General features: G+C 41.9%; 1 protein-coding gene across 8 annotated transcripts in view; it reads right to left on the bottom strand.

Moving 5' to 3' along the window:
- RNF19A (ring finger protein 19A, RBR E3 ubiquitin protein ligase) overlaps positions 1 to 22,870 on the bottom strand; it is a 96,639-nt gene that overhangs the window by 19,800 nt on the left and 53,969 nt on the right. For all 8 annotated transcript variants that reach the window (XM_073330444.2, XM_073330439.2, XM_073330442.2 and 5 more), the window contains 4 exons: positions 21,173 to 21,938; positions 11,534 to 11,742; positions 8,739 to 8,883; positions 7,793 to 7,955 (listed from right to left, as the gene is read on the bottom strand). In XM_073330444.2, the coding sequence (XP_073186545.1) occupies positions 7,793 to 7,955; positions 8,739 to 8,883; positions 11,534 to 11,742; positions 21,173 to 21,768 (1,113 nt within the window). In that variant the 5' untranslated portion in view covers positions 21,769 to 21,938. The remainder of the gene's footprint in view (positions 1 to 7,792; positions 7,956 to 8,738; positions 8,884 to 11,533; positions 11,743 to 21,172; positions 21,939 to 22,870) is intronic.

Below are 22,870 nucleotides of genomic sequence, written 5' to 3'. Positions count from 1 at the left end.
GGGCAATACCAGCAAACTCCCAGTCCCACACTTTCCCCCAAAAATGTGCGTTTTGTACTGCGCAACACCCTCCTGGACAATACAAGCTCATATAAAACCCATCATTTCATTAATCGAAAATTATATGCACAAATCTTGTCATCCAAACTGAAGTTTCCCAAAGTCTTCAGTTCAAACAAACACTGGTTTAGATAAAACAATGAAAAAAGTTTATTAATTACAGGAAGATTTTACAAAAAGAAAAGGAGTACTTGTGGCACCTTAGAGACTAACCAATTTATTAGAGCGAAAGCTTATGCTCTAATAAATTGGTTAGTCTCTAAGGTGCCACAAGTACTCCTTTTCTTTTTAGGAAGATTTTAAGTGATTACAAGTAATGAGGCATAAAAGTCAGAATCTTACTTAACAAGCTAAGTGAATTCAAAGCAAAAGGTCTCTCTCACCATGTTCTAGCAGTCTTACTGGCTGAATCTTTCAGCCAGGATTCCACACACCCCGCCCCCAATGATGCTTCCTTTGTCCTTCAAGTGTTGTTGATGCCATGAGTAGAGATGAAGGGAGAAATGATCTGGGGCTTCTGTTCCCCATTCTTTATACTTTTCTTAGAAAATCATCTCCAGCTTAGGCTCAGGAGACGGAAAGTCTGTGGGATGGAAACTTCCAGCTGTTTGGGGTTTTTTGGGGTTTTTTTGCCAAGATGTAAATTCCTTGCCACACTCTTTTTCCTGCCAAAGAATGGCTGTTTATCCAGGTGATAGTCTATTTGATTTTGTTGATACGTGGCTGAGGCATCAGTTTGCCTTTTGTTTTTGAGGAACTGGTTTGTGCTGGCTTCTCTAAACTTAGAATATGTCTGAATAACATCATACAGTAGAATCTTCTAAGTTTATATATAATGTTGCCACACATTTTACCAGGACATTAATGATCAGCAAATTATAAGTTTTCAAATGATATCTCACAAGGCGTACTTTTACAAAACTATGATAAATTTTGTACAAAGGGGTGAACACACAGACGGGTCATATCTCCCCTCTTGCAATGTCATCCACATATGCTCTTGCAAAGTTCTGTAAATCATTTAACACTTTATTCACCAGACTCCGGAACATGGCCCCAGCATTAATTAAACCAAACAGTAACATTGAGAATTCAGAGTCTGTATCAGGGATGAAAGCAAATTTTTTCTGTGCATCATCATTCAAAGGGATATTCACTATGACTCATGCCAATACTGCTGTTAAGATTTCTAAATTTCACCCTATACACTTCAGGGGTGATTTGAAATATTTGTAAAACAGATTCTTTAAATTAAGAATACATCACAGCTTCCTGAACTGGCAGTTCATTAAATACATTCAAAAATTTACCAGACAGTTATGCAACCATTGTGGGGATTTTCTTGTCCCCAGGAATCTTATGAATTTCACATAGATTTTCAAAAGTGGTTAAGTATTCCTTAGTGCAGTCTGTCTTTCTGTATGTAGGACACAGCTGGTCCTAGCCATGGATTCCTCAAGTGATGGGAGATGTTGGTGACTCTGGGATCTTCCCATGCTTTTCTATCAGCTCCAGATTATATTTCCTCTCCTTCTCCTCAAATTCTTGTCTCAGCTCCATAGCTCGCTTAAGGGGTTCAGCTTCCTGTTCATTAAGCTCCATCGCTCTTCTATGGGTGGCTTCTTCAGCTTCCCATGCAGCAGCTGCTTCTTTCAGTCTCATCTCTGCTTTCCACATTCGGTACGGCCGTTCTCTCTTCTTCTGCTACCTCCACTCTAGCCAGCTTCAACTTTGTAATTGTTTCACTTTTGCTCATTTTTATACTTCACCATTTCCATTTCCCTTACCTGAAATAAGCAAACAGAAAACAACGAACTATGCCTCCTTGGACTGTTTCTAGCCACCACACATGAGACTAACTTAAAATTGCTGTACCAGTGCTTAAAATGCAAACTTCACTCAAAACAACAAGCTGTGCAGGTACCCTGCTCCTTGCTGCGCCACTCAGGCATCCCTAGGGTACAATCTGGACTGAGACAGCTGTGTCCCCTCAATTCTCCAACCTGAGGTGCCTTTTACACTGCTTTGCTGTGAGAGCAACTACTCCTGGTTTGCCCACACATAGCCACTAGCATGTAAATCACTTCCAGCTACACAGTATGAGTGCTATAACCAGACACTCATCAATTATACTGCAGGGCAACACCAGCAAACTCTTGTCCCAACTTCCCCCTAGAAATGTGCGTCTTCTACAGCCCAGCACCCTTCTGGACAATACAAGCTCATATAAAGTCCATCATTTCATTAATAGAAAATTATTAAGGCTGTCAAGTGATTAAAAAAATTAATTGCGATTAATCACGCTATTAAACAATAAGAGAATACCATTTATTTAAACATTTTTGGGTGTCTTCTACATTTTCAAATATATTGATTTTAATTACAACACAGAATACAAAGTGTACAGCGCTCACTTTATATTTATTTTTATACAAATATTTGCACTGTAAAAAACAAAAGAAATAGTGTTTTTCAATTCACGTAATACAAGTACTGTCGTGCAATCTCTTTATTGCGAAAGTTGAACTTACAAATGTAAAATTATGTACAAAAATACCCTGCATTCAAAAACAAAACAATGTAAAACTTTAGCGCCTACAAGTCCACTCAGTCCTACTTCTTATTCTGCCAGTTACTCAGACAAACAAGTCTGTTTACATTTGCAGGAGATAATGTTGCCTGCTTCTTGTTTACATCACCTGAAAGTGAGAACAGGTGTTTGCATGGCACTGTTGTAGCTGGTATTGCAAGATATTTACATGCCAGATGCGGTAAAGATTCATATGTCCCTTCATGCTTCGACCACCATTCCAGATGACGGGTTCTGCTTGATAACGATCCAAAGCAGTGAAGACCAACAGATGTTCATTTTCATCATCTGAGTCAGATGCCATAAACAGAAGATTGATTTTCTTTTTTGGTGATCCAGGTTCTGTAGTTTCTGCATCGGAGTGTTGCTCTTTTGAGACTTCTGAAAGCATGCTCCACACCTCATCCCTTTCAGATTTTGGAAGGCACTTCAGATTTTTAAACCTTGGGTCAAGTGCTGTAGCTATCTTTAGAAATATCACATTGGTACTTTCTTTGGGTTTTGTCAAATCTGCAGTGAAAGTATTCTTAAAACAAACAACATGCACTGGGTCATCATCTGAGACTGCTAAAACATTAAGTAAATGGCAGAATGAGGGTAAAACAGAACAGAAGACACAATTCTCCCCTTGAGGAGTTTAGTCACAAATTTAATTAATGCATTTTTTTTTCTTAAACGAGCATCATCAGCATAGAAGCATGTCCTCTGGAATGGTGGCCGAAGCATGAAGGGGCATATGAATGTTCAGCATATCCGGTATGTAAATACTTTGCATTGCCTACTACAAAAGTGCAATGCAAACATCTGTTCTCACTGTCAGGTGACACTGTAAATAAGAAGGAGGCAGGATTACCTCCTGTAAACGTAAACAAACTCTTCGTGATTGGCTGAACAAAAAGTAGGACTGAGTGTACTTGTAGAATCTAAAGTTTTACATTGCTTTGTTTTTGAGTGCAGTTATGTAACAACAAGAACAAAATCTACATTTGTAAGTTGTATTTTCATGATAGAGATTGCACTATAGTATTTGTTTGAGCTGAACTGAAAAATATTTTTTATTTATCATTTTTACATGCAAATATTTGTAACAAAAATAATATAAAGTGAGTAACATACACTTTGTATTCTCTGTTGTAATTAAAATCAATATATTTGAAAAAGTAGAAAAATATCCACAAATGTTTAATAAATTTCAACTGGTATTCTATTAACAGTCCAATTAAAACTACAATTAATTTTTTTTAATCGTGATTAATTTTTTGAGTTAACCATGTGAGTTAACTGCGATTAATTAAACAGTCCTCAAATTTATGCAGACAAATCTTGTTATCCCTAATGAAGTGTCCCAAACACTTCAATCCAAACACACACTAGTTTAGATAAAACAATAAAACAAATTTAACAGAATACAGAAAGGTAGATTTTAAGTGATTACAACTAGTGAGGCATAAAGTCAGAATTGGTTACAATGAAATAAAAAGTAAAAACACAACTAATACCTAACTTAACAAGCTAAGTGAATTCAAAGCAAAAGGTCTCTTCTTACTACTGGAGTCTTACTGGCTGAATCTTTCAGCCAGGATCCCTCTCCAGTCCAATGATGCTTTCTTTGTCCTTCAAGTGTTGTTGATACCATGAGTAGAGATGAAAGGAGAGACAATTTGGGGCTTCTGTTCCCCATTCTTTGTACTTTTCGTAGAAAATCATCTCCAGCTGAGGTTCATGAGACAGAAAGTCCATGGGATGGAAACTTCCAGCTTTCTATTTTTGGCCAACATGTAAAATCCTTGCTTACACCCTTTTTCCTGCCAAAGAACGGCCGCTTGATCAGGGGATATTCCATTTGATTTTGTTGATACCTGGCTGGGCATCAGTTTGCATTTGAGGAACAAGTTACCAGAAATAGGCACAAACTGGGAATATGCCTCAGTAATGTCATACAGTAGAATCTTATAACTTTACATACAATGCTGCCACACATATTTTACCAGGACAGTAGTGGTCAGCAAATTATGAGTTTTCAAATGATATCTCATGAGGAATACTTTGTATAAAATTATCATAGTCCTGTAAGAGGGGTGAACAGACTGCCACACCATGTATTCTTTGCCTTTTACATATATTATTTTTGTAGCTGCAATCAACTTAAAAAAGGAGGGATAAATCACTGTTTCTTCCTTTCAATCACCTTTATTAAATATTAAGCAATGGCAAAATCTTGTTAAGTTAATAACTTATTTTTCCATATAGTTTTAATAAAGTGGGACATGAGAAGGGGTTTCAGCAGCGTAGCCTTTACCAAGGTTCAACTGAGAAGGAGGAGGGCAGGAATTGTTCCAGTGCCCTTGTCCCCACTTGAGAAGAGTTTGAAGGCAGAGGTAGTTAAGCCCTATGGGTCTTACTGCTCTCTTACCTATGTGGGGTTTGCAGGGCCAAACCCCTTAATTTATGGTCTGCTCCCCTTAGGACTTCAGAAATTTGCCAGGCCAAATTGCTTGTCTGCAGCAAATCTTACATGAATTTGCAAAGTCTTGGTGACCACTGTTGCACAAAACTTGGCTAGCAAGCCCTCTCCATAGCTCTTAGGGTCAGGAATTAGACGTGGACTCAAAGGCTACGTCTACACTACAGCACCTTGGTGCAGCTGCTCCGCTGTAGCGCTTGTGGCGGAGATGCTCTAAGACAATAGGAGAGAGCTCTCCCTTTGGCTCAATAACTCCTGCCTCCACTAGAGACAGTAGCTGTGTCAGTGGGAGAAGCTCTTTCACCGACATAGCGCTGTCCACACCAGTGCTTAGATCGGTATAACTTCCGTTGCTCAGGAGTGTGGATTAGTCACATCCCAGAGCAACGTAAGTTATTCTGAAGTAACTTACAGTGTGGACAAGTTCATAGACTAAGGTCAGAAGGGACCAGACCATCACGATCATCCAGTCTGACCTCCTGCACGTTGCAGGCCACAGAACCCACCCACCCACTCCTGTGATAGACCCATAACCTTTGGCCAAGTTACTTAAGCCCTCAAATCATGATCTGAAGACTTCAAGTTACAGAGAATCCACTATTTACATGAGTTTAAACCTGCAAGTGACCCTACCCCCTCCCAGAGTCTCTGCCAATCTGAGTCAGGAGAAGATTTCTTCACAATCTCAAATAGGGCGATCAGTTAGACCCTGTGCATGTGGGTAAGACCCAGCAGCCAGATACCTGGGAAAGAATTCTCTGTAGTAACTCAGAGCTTTCCCCATCTAGTGTCCCATCACTGGCTGTTGGAAATATTTGCTGCTAGAAGTCACAGATCAGCTACATGCTATTGTAGGGAGTCCCATCATACCATCCCACTCAGTAAACTTATCAAGCTCAGTCTTAAAGCCAGTTAGGTATTTCGCCTCCACTGCTCCCCATAGAAGGCTGTTCCAGAACTTCACTCCTCTGATAGTTAGAAACCTTCTTCTAATTTGAAGCCTAAACGTGTTGATCACCAGTTTATAGCCATTTGTTCTTGTGCCCACACTGATGCTTAACTTAAGTAACTCCTCTTCCCTCCCTGGTATTTATCCCTCTGACATATTTTTAGAGAGCAATCATATCTCCCCAAAGCCTGCTTTTGGTTAGGCTAAACAAGCCAAGCTCTTGGAGTTTCTTCTCATAAGGTAGGCTTTCTATTCCTCAGATCATCCTAGCAGCCTCTCTCTGCACCTGTTCCAATTTGAATTCATCTTTCTTAAACATGGGAGAGACAGTATTCCAGATGAGGGCTCACCAATGCCTTGTATAATGGTACTAACACTTCCCTGTTGCTCTTGGAAATAAGCCGTCCCTTTTTTGATGTTACTCTTCAGGTTAGGCTATGATGTAAAGGGACAATACTTCTCTACCTCAAAGGGCTGTTGTAAAGGTCAATTTATTTATATATGTGTGGTGCTTAGGTGATCTGGGTGTTATAAGAACAAAGAGAGAGAGGGAGAAGCTATTAGTAATTTGTATGTAAATTCAACTATCGCTATTGTTCTTCTCTTTTGCTAGGACCCAGCAAGCGTGCTAAAACATGAGGGAATAGTGTGGATTATTTTTTAAAGCAACAGTAGCAGAAAGTGAGAAAATTTACTGGAGAGAACGGACTGAAAAAGGAGGGGCCTGGCAGAGATGAGTCTCCACAACTCCAGACCAGCATCAGAACGGGGGCAGAGGCAAAGGAAAGGAATGACAATTTCTTGGAGCACCAAGAGGCAGACTGGCAGATGCAAGCGTGGACTAGTCAATGGCACCACGAGTTCAAGTTGATAAAACAACATAAAATAACCTGAGGATTTAAGAAGTTCAGGATAGCGTAACTCAAGTGAAAGATCTGGCATCTTAACACTTCAAAAAACAGCATTTCAAAGGTCTTTGGATAACTTACTTTTTGACCCTGAATTACAAAACTTGGAAAAGATAGAACAAACACACAAGAATAATTTTATCTGCTATTTGTTATTTGCTTTGCACTAGTACTCCTAGTAGTAGTCCTTATTGCTGGAGGAAAGATACCAACTACTTACTGGTTAATGTGTTAATTCCTTGTCTATTCCCACATCAACAAAAAACACTGCGTTTAGCTGTGGATAGTTGCACTTGGTGATCAGTAAATGTATATACCCTAGTAACTTAATGAATTTGGAAGCCACTAAGTACAAACACAGAAATGTGTGGGCATATGCATATGTATATAGCAGGATTTTCAACTAATATGTCAATGGATTCTTTCTTGCTCGAGATCCAAAGGGAAAAGCTAAGAATTTATTTTTTTTACCACCTTTTCCTCTTTTATTGTCCAGATCTGAGTAGGGTTAGGGAGGTTGGAAACTCAGGACTTTTAAAAATCAGGCCACTTATTTAGGTGCCTAAGTAAGGATTTATAGGCCAAATTATAGGAATCAATTTTTAAATATTTTGGGCTGTGTGTGTGCAAACGGAAGAGCCACATTTTGAAAAACATGGCCCCTCACAAATAAAATGAGGATGCTAACCATTTTTAAAGTTATGGCTGAACCTATTTGGGAAGGAATAGTGAACAGAGCCAACTGAAAGTACACCAGTGTACATGATCAAGAGTGTTGCATTTCAAAACAGAAGCAAGGTAAGCAGCACAGTGCACTTTACCTTACGCCCCACATACACAGGGATTCCAATAATCATAGCAGGAATAGCAATGCCGGCTATTAAAGCTATTCCTACTGGAGCTCCAACAAGTGTTCCCAGTTGCCACAGTATCTTCTTCTTACGGCTCCATGGTTTCTTTCCCCAAAATGTACAACCTGATGGGCTAATAGAAATGAATTGTAAACAAACACAAACAACTGCTTAGAAATGAGCCAATGATAAGTTACTTTAAGACATGACAATATCTAATAAAATTCATGTTACACCGATGGTGACTGAGTGTTTAAAAACTATTTCTTCAGACCTTTCAGATGCTCCAATGTCCTTTGAAATGCACTATGAATCATACCACATAATGTCTTGTGCTGCTCAGTGCTAACACAAGTTATCACTTTCACATGGAAACTATAACTTCCAGTTATATCAAGTTAACACTCAAAATAAATAATCAGCACTAGAACTGCAGTAAAAGTAGCTATTGTGAACATCTACACCATTTCATTCATTTGGTCACACTAAGTATGTGCTGCATCCACCTTTCTGAGCTTGAAACAAAGTGAGAGAACATTTGATTTTTATTTTCTGAAATAAGATGAAATGACTATTTTAAGGACCTAAATGAAAAAAATATATTGAATTTCTCATACATAAACACTAGAGGATAATTCTCTACTCTGCTGAGACACAAGACAGCCTTTGGTTGACTGGACAACCTGGCCCTAGATATTTTAGCACAGAACATTTATTCATCCAAGCAGAACTTTAAATCAGTCTGCACTAGTATAAACACTCCAGTCACTCCTGAAGTTAAACAAGAAGTCAAAACAGGGAAAAGCAAAGTAATGAAAAATCAGGAAACAGGATGTAGGTAAAATTCTGAATGTATAAAATGAGAAAATATTTGTCTCAGATAATCTATAGCTATAAAGATTTTTCCTAAACATACCTTAAATAATGCAAATCCGAGATCTCTTTCATGCATAGCCAACAGAATTCACAACCACATACAGCACAAGTCATGTGGTTGCAGCTTCCATCATTCATTTTTATTATGTAAGCAGCACAACGCGGGCATGGCTTTATATCATCAGCTGTTTAAAATGAAACATGAAGATCATACTATTTCTATGAAAAAGTGAAATTTATCTAAATGCAGACAAGAAATACTTATGAGATTTGACTGATCACAGTAGTTCTGACGCAGACATATCTAAATCTTATTTATAAACATGCTTTACTAAATCCTTAATTGCAGGTGGTTTTTAAGTCATGACCCTTTCAAACTATCAATAAACTAGAACTAATCACAACAAATTAACATATATCACATTTAGATACATCAATAGCTTCACACACACACACACACAGATTTTCGAAGTCAATAAAACATAAGTTAGATATTAAACAGACAAAATAATAAACATGAATGATGACAGGCAGTCTTTGCATATAATCCCCTCCACATTTCATACTTCTGTAATCTTCACTCCTGAGTCCTAACCCTTATTTCTTCCTCACACTTAATATGCATTTCACCTTCAATATTCCATAGTTTTTGTTCTCTTTTTCACTCCTCTGCTCTTAACTCCGCTCCATGGCCTCCCCTTAATGGCTCTTTCTCCCCAAACCAGATAAATTTATATTTGTTACAGAAAACAGACAAATCAGAATCTTTCTAATACTATTAACTGAGCTTAATACTGAAAATATCGCTAAGGGTTTATTTCTGTCACTGACAAGTTTAAAAATGAAAGTTTCCCAAAGAGTAACCTTAATGATAGGAAAGACAAGATATGGCATACTGACAAGACTTTCTGTTGCAATTTCTGGACTATTTCCCAGACTGCTACTCTGATTCTGAATTACAGGACAAGCAATTCACCATAGCAACATAAATCACCCCCTGTGTAGCAACATTAGTTATGTAAAGCACGCCCCACTGATTAGCTGGTCAGAAATAACTTGGTGGTGCAGAAGAAAGGTGCAGTCCAGTAGGCTTTCGATGGAGAAAATGGGGCAGTGGAAAACTCCTGCCAATTCTCTCTGCTGGAGACCATGCCTAGCATGGGAGAGTCTGCCACAAGTGTAGAGTCAGCAGAACCAGCTCCTACACCAGAGGTGGGCAAACTACGGCCCGCAGGACGGACCGTCCTGTTGGCCGGGGAGACTAGCCCCTGGCCCCTTCCCTGCTGTCCCCCCTCGCCCGCAGCCTCAGCTCACTGGACCGCCTGTGACGGTGTGGCTGGCTCCCGCTGGGCAGTGCACCTGCCAGTCCTGATGCTCTGAGCAGCATGGTAAGGGGGTGGTAAGCAGGGGAGTTGGATAAGGGGCAGAGGGTCCTGGGGGGAAGTCAGGGGACAGGGAGCAGGGGGTGGTTGGATAGGCGTGGGAGTCCTGGGGGGCCTGCGAGGAGGTGGGGAGGTGGATAGGAGTCGGGGCAGTCAGGAGACAGGGAGCGTTGGATAGGAGGTGGGGTCCCGGGGGGGCAGTTGTAGGGGCGGAGGGTCCTGGGAGGGGGCAGTCAGGGGACAAGGAGCAGGGGGGGTTGAATGGGTGGGAGGTCCTGAGGGGGGCAGTCAGGGGGCAGAGGCCAGGCTGTTTGGGGATGCACAGCCTTCCCACCTTGCCCTCCACACTGTTTCGGAACCCCAATATGGCCCTCAGGCCAAAAAGTTTGCCCACCCCTGTCCTACACCATCCTCCCCACAGACCGTGATGCACAGGAAGAGGCAGTGACAAAAGTATGGTGCATGCTATCGATTCCCAACTGGCATGTAATCTCTAGGGGACCAGATGCATACTGTACAAGTTAGAGCTGCCCCTAGGCTAGGGTTAGGTCAGAGAATCAGGGAGACATAACTGGACACAGAACGCAGGAGAGAATCTTTCCCCCCATATGTCTAATTAGTCCAGTCAGAGAGAAGAGTCGGTTGGGGAAGAGATAAACGAGCAAGAGAGTTTAATTTGACAAAGTGTGCGTCAGACAAAACAGGCAACGCTTGGCGATACCAAATCATTGCTCCACTGATTAGTCAAACCTTCCTTCTACTCAGTAACAGTCGCAATAGACTAAATTTTCACATGTCTGAGTTATTTGATTTCTGGCTGGCCAATGCAGAAGCACTTTATTGACAAGCAGAAATTACCTTGATATATCCCTCATGTGTAGTAACAGTTTGTGCATTCTTATACAGGGTGTGGGTATTGGGTAAACCAATCATCATTTTGCTTTTTCAGGTCTATTTACACCAGTATTCTAAACCTTGTCAAAATTCCACCCACTGGGAAAAATATTGCGTTTCAGCTGTGGAAGCTGTGCAGTTGGGAGGAGAGTGGTTCCAGCCAGCCAGCAGTGTTTCAAGAATACGTGGCTGCAAGTTCACTGAGGATTACACTTCTAAACTATAAAAGAACTCAAGATTTAAAAACCCTAAAAAGGCTTGTAACAATTGAAGCCATCAGCGCTATACCCTCATGATTTTACCATTACTGAAAACCCAAAGTTTCCCATATTAGAAAAAAAACCAAAAAAAAAAAAACCAAAAACCCAGCACTTTTTTTTTTAAAGTTAATCTAAAGTTGTATTAATGTTTTATGGTTCTGAAACTGGTACCAAAAAAAAAAAAAAAGAAAGAATGAGTGTTGGAGCTAATGAAGTCATCACATATTTCTTTCTTTGGTAATACTAATCATGTAACTGTACTAGTAAGACATTCTACAGAGACACACGATCACACATACCTGCTGCTCCGGACTCCTGGCTGTAACTAATAGATGAAGAACGAATTGTTCTCAGGCGTAGACTATGGGCTCTTTCCTGGCGAGCAGCATCACAGGTCTGGTTTGGATGCCAAATCTGTTTACAGTGGTAGCAGAACTCAGTACCACAGCCTTCACGCCCACAGGTAAGTTTGGGACAGCTGGCACAGCCAAAAGCAATCACAGCATATCTTAAATGATCAAAGGGGTAGGAGAAAGATTTTTGTTAATACAAAAACAGTATCTATAGACCAGCTACTAGGGCAGCAGCTTAAGCATGTACTGTTGGACTGGGGAAGAATGGGGCCCCTAGCCACGGCCACCCCACCCACCTACTCAGATCCAAAATTGTGCAGAGCAGACACCTCCAGGGGCACTAAGACAGATGCAGAGGGACTTCCCCCCCTGCCATGTAGGTTTGGGGGAAAACTGCAGGGAGGAGCTAGCCAGAAACTAAAGCTGTCAGAACGCTCCTTCCTCTATCCTTTGTATTATCTATTGACAGTCTAAGCTCTTTGGGGCAGGGACTGTGTACTACTCTATTTGTACAGTGCCTATCAGAACTGGTCCCCAATCTCAGTTGGTCCCTAAGCACTAAAATAAACAAACATGATTTATAATTCAGTGATTCAGTATGGCATAGTCCCCTGCAGCAATCACTTCTTGGGGAAAAAGTAAAGTCAATACTCCAGCACGTCTGACACACTGATGCAACACCTACAAACATGAAATGATAAATTGTCTTTTTGGATATCTATTAAGTGTCTTAAGAACACAAGCTAATTGTCTAAAAACAGGTTTTCTTTTAGGGGCAAATATGTGCTGAGGTTAGGAATTAAAGGACAAAGCACAGATTTTTAAAGGTATCTAGGTATTGCTGCACTCAGCATTATAACCCTTAACTGATATAGGAGCCAAAATGGGACTTAAGACTAAGTGCCTAAACCCCCTCTGAAAATGAGACTGGCTCCTAAATCAGTCTAAATACCTTTAAAAATCCAGGCCTGAGAGCATACCCAAGTGTTACAACAGAATTTTAAAACGGCAAATCCCATGTGACCTCATTCCCACCTCTCTGTGCACACCAAATCACATATTCAGGGCCTTTTGCATCCAGGAGACATGGGATCTGGGTTTGCCTCTAAGAATTTCCATAAGTTGCAGTTACAACACGTAAAGATTAAGTTACTGGGAAACTTTACTGATTGTCCATTTGCCTATAGTTTCTTATGGAAAACAAAACATTCACATGAGTGTAATTACCTGAAAGAGTTATTTGACCATTTTAAAAACTAAAGATTAGCACAGCATTTGAGTGGATTAGTCTTTTCAGCATGCATATTATACAGCATTTGTTTACAGCAAAATTACCTTCATACTACCACAAAACCAAATAAAGAACAGCCTAGAGAGGTCTAATGGAAGCACAACATGTGCTGCCACAAAGAACATCCAAGTTCAGATGTCTTGCCCAGTCCCTTACTCCTAGGTTGATGAAGATAAAGAGTATGGGAGAAACAGCACGTTCAGAAAAAGATGCACAGCAAATTGCTGTTTTGCTAATCCACTCAAAAAAGTTTATAGTGTTGTGTTTCAGGTTTCACAGAGAGTATGTTTCCTCTGATACTACTGTGTTGCAAAGGGGATCACTGTGACACAGCATGCATAAGATTAGAAGGATGGGGGAAAGGAAAGTGAAGCCCTTGGGCTCCTCAAGTGGCTCTGAGGAAGGAAAAAGAAGTATACATTAAACCGTTAAGGGGGGAAAAAAATCTTCATGTTGGCATGGAAATGTTAACATTCAACATTTTCAAATGTAATTAGTGATTTTGGTTCTCTCCATTTTTAAGGGCTATCCTGAGACACCTTAAAGGAGCCTGGCTTTTCAGAGGACTGGTACCAACACCAACCTCAAACTGGGCACCCATAGTCAATAGTCTTTACTGAAAATCTTAGTCAATGATTTTACATTTATAGAGCACTGTCAACACTTAGATACTGTGGCAATGGGCACCACAGAAAAAACAAGGAGAGACAGATGTTTAATTCAGAAATTAGTTCACATAGTACTGAAAAAGTAACATTTGAGGCTGAATACGATGGCAGGTGATTAACATTACAAAAACAACAATAGTATAAGACAGGAGGGGTAAAATTTTTAATAGCGCTTAAGTGACTTAGGAAGCTATGTCCCATTTTCAAAAGTGCCTGAGTCACTTAGGCACCTATATGATCAAGGGGCTTTTGAAAATGTTACCCAAAGTGAATAATATTGTACCTAACTGAAATTTGTGAAGTTTACAGAGAAGATGCTATGATGAGATTGCCTACAACTGCATGTGGCCACCTGCAACTGCTTGTAGCAAATATTCCCAATGACCAGAGACAGGACAGTAGATGGGGAGGGCTCTGAAGGGATGTCTACCCAGAAAAGAAAAATCATGGTTGACCTGTGCCAGCCAAATTGGAACTGCAGGGCTCTGGCTGCAGGGCTGTTTCATGGATGTGTAGAATTCTGGAGCTCTGCGACCCTCCCACCACACAGAGTCCTAGAGCTTGGACTCTACCCCGAGCCAAGAATTCTATACGGCAATGAAACGACTCTGCAGCCCGAGCCCCGTGAGCCCAAGCCGGCTGGCACACATTAACCGTGGGTTTTAATTTGCTGTGCAGACATGCTCTGAGTTACTCAGAGCATTCCTTCCCAAGTGTCTGGGTGGTGGGTCTTGCTGACATGCTCAGGGTCTAACTGACCATGGAGGAGGAACACACGTACAGTGGCCCTGAATTGTGGCACATCTCACAGCAATAACTAATTTGAGAAAAATAAACCTTCAATTTTATCTATGTACTTTGCATGTTAATACTTTTCAGTTTGTCAAAGCACAGATCTAGAAGAGAATGCCTAGTGCTGCACCATGCAACAGTTAAAGCATATGTTTGTTCATCTGGAGATTGTGTATTTCTTTAAGAATTTATTCTTGAAATTATTTTATCCAATACCAAAATAGCTGTGGAGCACCTAGCAGTCATTCCCCTTAATTTTTAATTTACAAGCATTCAATAAAGATGTTCTTACTGTACATGAAAATGGCACACAAGTATCTGTAAAGTATTTGTATATTACACAGACACACAAAACGTATGAAATGAACATTAAGGTTGCAAAGTGTACTCAAAAGTTAGGAAGTGAAAGAATTAAGATTGCCCAGAAAACCTTAATTTGACTCCTTTGTGCATAGGTAGGTATTATGATACAGTCTTTAATTACACGATCACATACTATTTTTCCAAAGACCCATCTTACTCAGTGCACAGAATGGATGGTGCTCACTTAATGAGCAGCTATTCAATATTTTGTGTTACCCTCATATTTCAATGTGTGGACCCTGGCCTTAATTTATTGCACACTGTTCAAACCCTGCTATGAAAGACAGAATTAAGTTCCTCATGGGCTTTTCTGTGGTGCCTATTACTATAGTATGAGTGCTTCACAAACACCAATCAATTTATCTTCACAATACACAAGAGGTGAAGGGGTGATATTATCCACATTTTACGGATGGGGAATGGAGGCAAAGAGATTAAGGTCAAGACATCCACTAAATTTGGATGCCCAATTTGAGATTCCCAGGGCCTGAATTTTCAGAGTATTTAGCATTAAATAGTATTTAATTTGCTCAAAGCACAGCTCCCACTGATTTTAGCTTTAGCTTTGAGTGGTCACCACTTCTGCAAATCAGACCCTGGGGTATCAACTTGGGCACCAAAAAATGAGGAACATACCATTAGTGACCACCTGTAAAAAAGGATGGTTTAAGTGATTGGCCCAGCATCTCATAGAAAGTCCAGCAGTGGCAGGGATTCAGCTAAAACCCCTCACTTCATTCACTACACATCTTCCAACTTTTTCAACAAATGAGGCAGGAGTCCAACAGACAACACACTTTATTACACAACCCTGATCCATCCCCAGAGCAGGTCCATCCTGCACTGAATGCAGCACACTGAATGTGGAAAAAAAAAATAGTCTTTAATTATACGATCACTTACTATCACAATCCATTAATTCTGGCATTTCCGAACTTTTGAGTGCTTTACAATGCAACCTTAATAATGTCCTTTTAACAGTTTATTGTGCAAAATTTCCCAATTTTTAAAAAAAAGCAAACTGAAAAAACAAATTCCATCATCTAGCACTATACTGCCACCCACTCGAGCCATCAGCAAGACTGCCTACATCTCGGTCACCTGAGCTGAGTAACGGATAGCAATACTAGGCTGCCATTCTGCAAGTGGACCAGCACTAGAGGGCAAGGGTGCACCGTTGGCTTCGCAGGTATGTGCGGACATCAGAAAAAGGCTGAAATCTCTGGTCCCATTTCAGGCTCTGAATGGGAGTGTACTCTTCTAGTGGGCAGACCTCTTCTCTGCTTCTTCCCCCCAAGCTTGAACCCTTTGCCCTGCCCCAACCCTCTCTTACAGCTCCCACCCACCACGGCTCCTTATCTCAGTCCTGTTTTCCTTCTCTAGTCAATCTCAATCTCCACTCCTCCTGCTTCTCATCCCAATCCCTTTGTCCAATCAGTCCCACTCTTCCATTCTGGATTTGCTGTATAAGTCCCAGTGTCCCCCTCACGCCCAGTTTCTCCCCTTCCCTACATCCGGCCCCAGCTTCCCCCCACCCCTTCTCAAGTCTTTGTGGATCTGTCTCTCTTGTCCTCGCTCCCCTGCAACTGGCCCCCAGGTCTAGTCTCCCTTTTAGTTCCCTCATCCAATCTCGGTCTTCTGCCCACACCCTCTCCTTGGTTCACAGATTCCAAGGACAGAAGGGACCTCTCTGGATCATCTAGTCCGACCTCCTGGATAACACAGGCCATAGGACTTTCTTGATCAGTTCCTTGTCCCAATCCCCCCACTTCCTGCCTTCTTGTCCCAGTCCCTGCTCAGACAATCCCATTCTCTCTCTGCACCCCAACTCATTGTCAGAACTGCCTTCTGTTCCCTCTCACACACACTCATTCCTACTACCAGTCTCCTTCTCCAGCCAGTCCCAGTCTTGCCCTTTCTCCTAGCTCTTCATCCAATCTGTGCTGCTCCCCAAGCTCCCACCCAATTTTCCTCCCTGGTTCCCCAATCCCAGTTTTCCTGATTCCCAATCTCCTTGCCCAATCAGTTCTCCTCTCACCTGCCGGCTCACAGTCCCAGCCTCCCCACCCAGTCAGTCCCAATTTCTCTCCCTACCTCCAGCCCCAGTCTCACCAGACTCCTTTTCCAAATCTAGGCTTTACGGCTATACTGGTCCACCTTGTTTCTCCTCTGCATTTCACTGGGGCTGCTTACTCCTCCTGCTGCCTGGGGGCCACCAAAGTGGAGGAGGTCCAGCACTGAGACAACAGGAAAGTCAGGTCCAGTGCCTGGACCTTATCCCTGCCCAGAGCAGCTGGGATCAACCATTTCAAGGAAGTCTGTTGCCCTGGGCCGTAGCATGTTCAGTTGCTGTGTGGGGATGGCACAAGTGCCATCTGGTTAGCACAAGATGAGCTATGCTGGACCATGTAAGGATGCAATCTTTGGAAATTTTAGCAGTTAAACTCTAGAACGTATCTACAGAGTATGTGTAAAATGCAATTTTTAAAAGGATGACTTGGCCAAAATTTGGGAGATTTTTACTTGGATAGCAAAAGGCACATCTCTAACACAAAAGGTCACCCTGCCTCCCTTCTGTCAAATTTCAAGTTCCTGCTCCAAAGCATGGGGGATATTAAAAGATTCTGAAAGAAAAGGTCACTAGATTTTTTTCTCAGAAATTGCTGAACTGTTTTGGCTGATATTTTCTACAAATATTCTACCAGAGGCAGACACCCAGCATGGAAAGTTCTTTCCCAAATGGTGGAAGTTTGATAAAAGTTATAAGCCACTGAAAACAGGATCTTATAATGAAAATTGTCAGGCAAACCTACCAGGTAGGGCTATAGAACTACCTATAAAACACACAAACTTAGGTAGGCTCAAAAGATACTGTATTCTTATTAAAAAACTATTAGAAAAACATATGAAAACATTCAGCACTACAAAAAGTGTATGTGCCAAAGTACTGTAAATTTGTCTGACTAGTTATGTTTCATCCTAATTTTGTTTATACTGATGTGTTCCTAAGAGACAGTGTGAACACCCTTAATGTTTGTGTTTTCAAATGGCATTTCTCAGTTAAAATTTATGCTTTTTTTTTTTTAATAAAACTCACTGTTGATACAAATTTAAAGTGACAGAATTAATTAGAAACTCCAAATGGAAAATACCCCGATTAAATTTGCAAACCAAGTATGTTTTTCTAAAATATACTTAAATTCCAAAATTAGGTTGTTTATTAAAAGAGTTTATACAGAATGTAACAAAAGTTTTTGTAACACTAAAAAATGAAAATAGTTTGTTTGGATGTACACATTCCCCTACAACCATAACACCATGGTAGTGCAGGATAACAAAAATGTGAAGCTACTCTATTCTTTCTTCATACTGAGTGAAGTACAGAATATAAAGTAATAGGTATCAGATTTAACAATTTTTTGTTTTAATTTGCTAAGTTTTTATCATGCAAGCAAATTTTAAATCAATGATTGTACTTAATTGAAAAAAATAGGACACAAGCACAGAAGAAACTCCCTAACTTGCAGTAGTGACTGAGAAACTATCACAAAACTGGACAATCAAAAGGGGAAGGAATGAAGGGGACGAAACAAAAAAGCAAGATCTTTTAAAAGAAACTTGCCTACCCTAAGAATTTTTTGTAAAACTTCCAACTACTGGGAACTCTGGTATAAATAAGGCTCCTATAGCTAGATCCATTTACCACTGTGTCTATAAAACCTACTTTTCAACAGATTTAAGCCAACAATGGATTATAAGAGTTGATGAAGACCTGCCTACCCTAGGATTCTGATTTTACAAACATTTATACATGTGCTTAGCTTTAAGCACATACTGACAGGTTTCAGAGCAGCAGCTGTGTTAGTCTGTATTCGCAGAAAGAAAAGGAGTACTTGTGGCACCTTAGAGACTAAACAATTTATTTGAGCATAAGTGAAGTGAGCTGTAGCTCATGAAAGCTTATGCTCAAATAAATTGGTTAGTCTCTAAGGTGCCACAAGTACTCCTTTTCTTTTTAAGCACATAAGAATTCCTATTCAAGTCAATGGCACTACCCACACATTTAAATTTAAGCATACACATAAATATTTGCAGGATCAGGGCCTAGAATTCCTACCAGAGGAATTTTTTGGCAACATTTTATATTCACTTATGGTATGTCCTATTTTACTTATTTTGTCATATTACTATTTGTTATCCTTATCCTTCCTTGCTCCTCCCTTCACCCTTCTTCCCCTCCTGTTTATAAGCCCAGAATGTTGTGCCATTTAGACTTTAAATTATAGCTCTTTGGGTCAATGAAAATGTCTTCGCCCTGTGAGGTACCTACAGCATTTTACAAGAAGTGCTCAATAAATACATTTTGTGAATTAGCAAATCAATCAAGGATACATCACAAAATGAGATCATCCACCCCCCTGCTCTCTATCCCCTGACCGCCTCCAGACTCCCTGCCCCTAACTGACCCCCCACCGCCCGATCCACCCCACCCTCCTTCCTGACTGCCCCCCCCCGGGACCCCTGCCCCATCCATCCACCCCTTCTCCCAGACCGCCCCGGGACCCCCACCCCAACTGCCCCATCCAACCCTCCCCTTGACTGCCCCCCCGGGACCCCTGCCCCCATTCAAACCCCCTGTTCCCTGCCCTCTGACCGCCCTGACCCCTATCCACAGCCCAGCCCCTGACCGCCCCCCAAAATCCCCTGCCCTCTATCCAACCCCCCCGCTCCCTGCCCCCTTAACGCAGGGTCAGGCTACGGCTCTGCAACTGCGCTGCCCCAGGAGCTCACCGCCCCACCACCCAGAGCACTGCACTGGTGGCGCAGTGAGCTGAGGCTGTGGGGGAGGGGCTGGGGGCTAGCCTCCCGGGCCAGGAGCTCAGGGGCCAGGCAGGACGGTCCCGTGGGCCGGATGTGGCCTGTGGGCCGTAGTTCGCCCACCTCTGATTTAAACAATAGATTCAAAGTTTAGGCAAACTTCTTCTGGTACTAAACAGGATCAAACTGGAGGGAGTGAGGGCCCGGGCTGTGGTGCGAGCTCTGGGGTGGGGCCAGAGATGAGGGGCTTAGGGTGCAGGAAGGGGCTCAGGGCTCCAGTGGCGGTGCAAACTCTGGAGTGGGGCCAGGGATGAAGGGTTTGGCTCAGGTCTGGGGCTGGGGGTGAGGGCTCCGACTGGGGATGCCAGGGATGAGGGGTTTGGGATGCGGGGGGGGGGGGGGGGCTTAGGGCTGGGGCCAAGGGCTTTGGATTGCGGGAGGGGGTGTGGGTTCTGCAAGGGAGTTCCCAGCTGGAGCAGGGGGTTGGGGCACAGGAGGGGGTGAGGGATACAGGCTCTGGGTGGTGCTTATCTAAGGCGACTCCCGGAAGCGGCTGGTATATCCCTGCGACCACTAGTCACAGGGGTGTCCAGGAGGCTCCACGCACTACCCTTGCCCACAGATTCCCAGCCATTGGGAGCTGCGGAGCTGGCGCTTGGTGTGGGGACAGTGCACAGAGCCTCCCTGGCCAGCGCTGTGCCTAGTGGCCGCAGGGACATCTGAGCCGCTTCAGGGAGCCGCAGAGGCAAGGAGCTTCCCTTAGCCCTGATGAACCGCTGACCAGACTTTTAAGAGCAGTGAGGGTCCCTTTTTGAGCAGGTGTTCCGGTTGAAAACTGGATGCCTGGCAACCCGAACAACAGCGGGTATATCTCACAACCAACAGCAAGTGGACTGTTGTCTGCAGGTGAAGAGAACTAGAATTAAAAAGACTTTTCAAGCAGATTTCTCAGGGTGTTTTTCTTTTATATTAGATATCAATAATGCTTTTTAGCTTATATTTAACTCAGTAAATTAATTTGCTGGAAGTACTTACCGTAACTTGTAAAAAAAAAAAAATAAATACTATAACCATTTGATCTCACTACCACAACAAATGAATTATCACAGTTTTACAGTCACCCTTCACCACAATATCTGAGTGTCTTACACATAAAATCAAAAGCAATAGCAATGTCCCTAGTGTACCTGATAGAGTCTCTAGCACGTCTCCCTTTCTGGGGTCAGAACTCTGGTTGGAGTAGGGTTTTTTTGCTGCTTCCCCCCCCAGCTGCTGGCACTTGAAGTGCCAGTGCTTTAAGGCACAACATTTCATCCTTCCTTTTAAATAGCCTTACACTTAGTACTTGGGGCTCCATGCACCTATCTTACCTATTTTGTCACCTGATTTGCTTTATATACCTTATTCACAAACTAGAACAATCTGTTTCCACAATTTTCTTGGTTAGAGGATAAAACATTTTGTCAACAATAATGTGGAAATGATTACATTAGAATTACTCTAATTTACTTGTTACAAATTCAAACAATAATGTAGAGAGATGATAGGGGAGATTTGGTGACAGTGATTTTACTAGTTAGAGAAGTTCAATATGCCCCACTGGATCAGATGGGAAAAGAAAGGATGGGGGGGTGGGGAGGGAAGCACTCTTACCCACAGTCTGGAGCTGGGCACCATCTACAATCCGGGTCTGCAACTAGCCACCGTCTAAGCATGAATTCTTCATATTTTTCCATCAAGATGTCATCATTTAATATCAAACGAATATCATGGGGATTAAATCGTTCAGAGCATTCTGGGCAGCTGATATTAACTCTGCTCTCAGAGATTTCTATCCGGAGATACTGACGTAAGCAATCCACACAAGACCTATGGTGACAAGTCATTATTTCTGGGAATCTGTCTTTAGAGTACCGCAAAAGGCACAAGGGACACTCCATGAAGTCGCCACTTGGTTTGCTGCTAGAGGTGGCTCCACTGTCTGAAGAGGTATACGTGGAGAAAATGGAGTTCTTGTCTGTACACATTTCCGAATGTATACTTTCAATACTTGCAATTCCATCCACCCCTCCATTTAAATCCCTGGATTTGCGTTTTGTGTCCTTTTTCCTCCGAAAGATAGAGGCCAATGAAATTCTTCTTTTCTTTGGTGCCTTTTTAACTGAAGGCAAACTCACCGAGGAGGCAGAAGACTGCAGGTCCCGATCAGAACCCATTTGCCGATGCAAACTCATTTCTAGAACATTCATCAGAAGTGTATTGAAGTTAACATGTAACCCTAATCATTTTTAAGGCTCAATTCAATATGAGAGGACATATGCTAAGTCATGTTGTCGGGTAATCGCTACTGGACAGACAGTCTTCATGCAGAAACTTCTTCACACGCATTTATTTCCTGCCAACTCTTCATAGAAATTATCTGAATGGGGGGGGAGGAGGGGAGAGGAGCAAGGGAAGGAGCGGGGGGTGGGGAAAAAAGGACAGGTTAGAATCATATTCATTCAGTCCCTTTGCTAATTCTAAAAAAAAAAAAAAAAAAGAGCGTAGTACCTGAGCACCGTATTTCTCATATTATACATATTACTGCTAACTCTTCCTCCTTTCTCACCAACAGCCTTATCTATCTGTTTGATTCATTAATCTGCTGCACCTTTGTCATTTACCAAGGTTGTAAGTTGTCTTTTTACTACACTGTGCTGAGAATAAAACAATAGGGCAACAGCTCCTGTAGGAACTACTGTAATACAAGTAATGATAAAACAACAATGGAAAATAAAATATAAGCAGCTCTTCCAATCAGAAGTATAGGGTAATCAGTGGATTTATAGTGTTTAACCTATTAAGGCTACAATACTTTGTAGTTGGGGCGGGGGGGAGGGGAAGAGGAGGAAGAGAAGAGACACATATAGAACCACTATAGCTAAACAAAACAAAACAAAAATTTTAAAAAAACATGCTCTATATGAATATCCTTCCACTCAGGGTCTGTACTTCTAGAAACAGGGCAAGAGGGGAAAAAACAAACATGGGATTTCCATGCTGAAATCCAGGAAGGAGGTAATAGAGATTGGAGCTGTACTTCCTTCAGGTTTCCTTCTGTGGCTGCTACTAAGCAGCTGCCAGGAGACTCAGACAATGGCAACATGGTTCTTTTACTGGATCTTGCTTCCAGGGAAAAGGGGAACCAGCAGAATAGTAGCTGCCCCTGCAACACAGCATGGGTCTCCCTTCTTCATGGATCCATGAGACTGGGAGGGAGCATGGCCTCCAAAATCCACAACCTCCATTTTCCACTGTCTTCTAGCAAAGGAGCCAGTTACAGAAAAATGCAGTAAGGGCACCTCCATTACC

Source organism: Lepidochelys kempii, chromosome 2 (assembly GCF_965140285.1).
Source record: "Lepidochelys kempii isolate rLepKem1 chromosome 2, rLepKem1.hap1, whole genome shotgun sequence".
NCBI lineage: Eukaryota > Metazoa > Chordata > Testudines > Cheloniidae > Lepidochelys > Lepidochelys kempii.
Note: the sequence above shows the minus strand (reverse complement) of the source record. Positions and strands in the feature narration are given on the sequence as shown.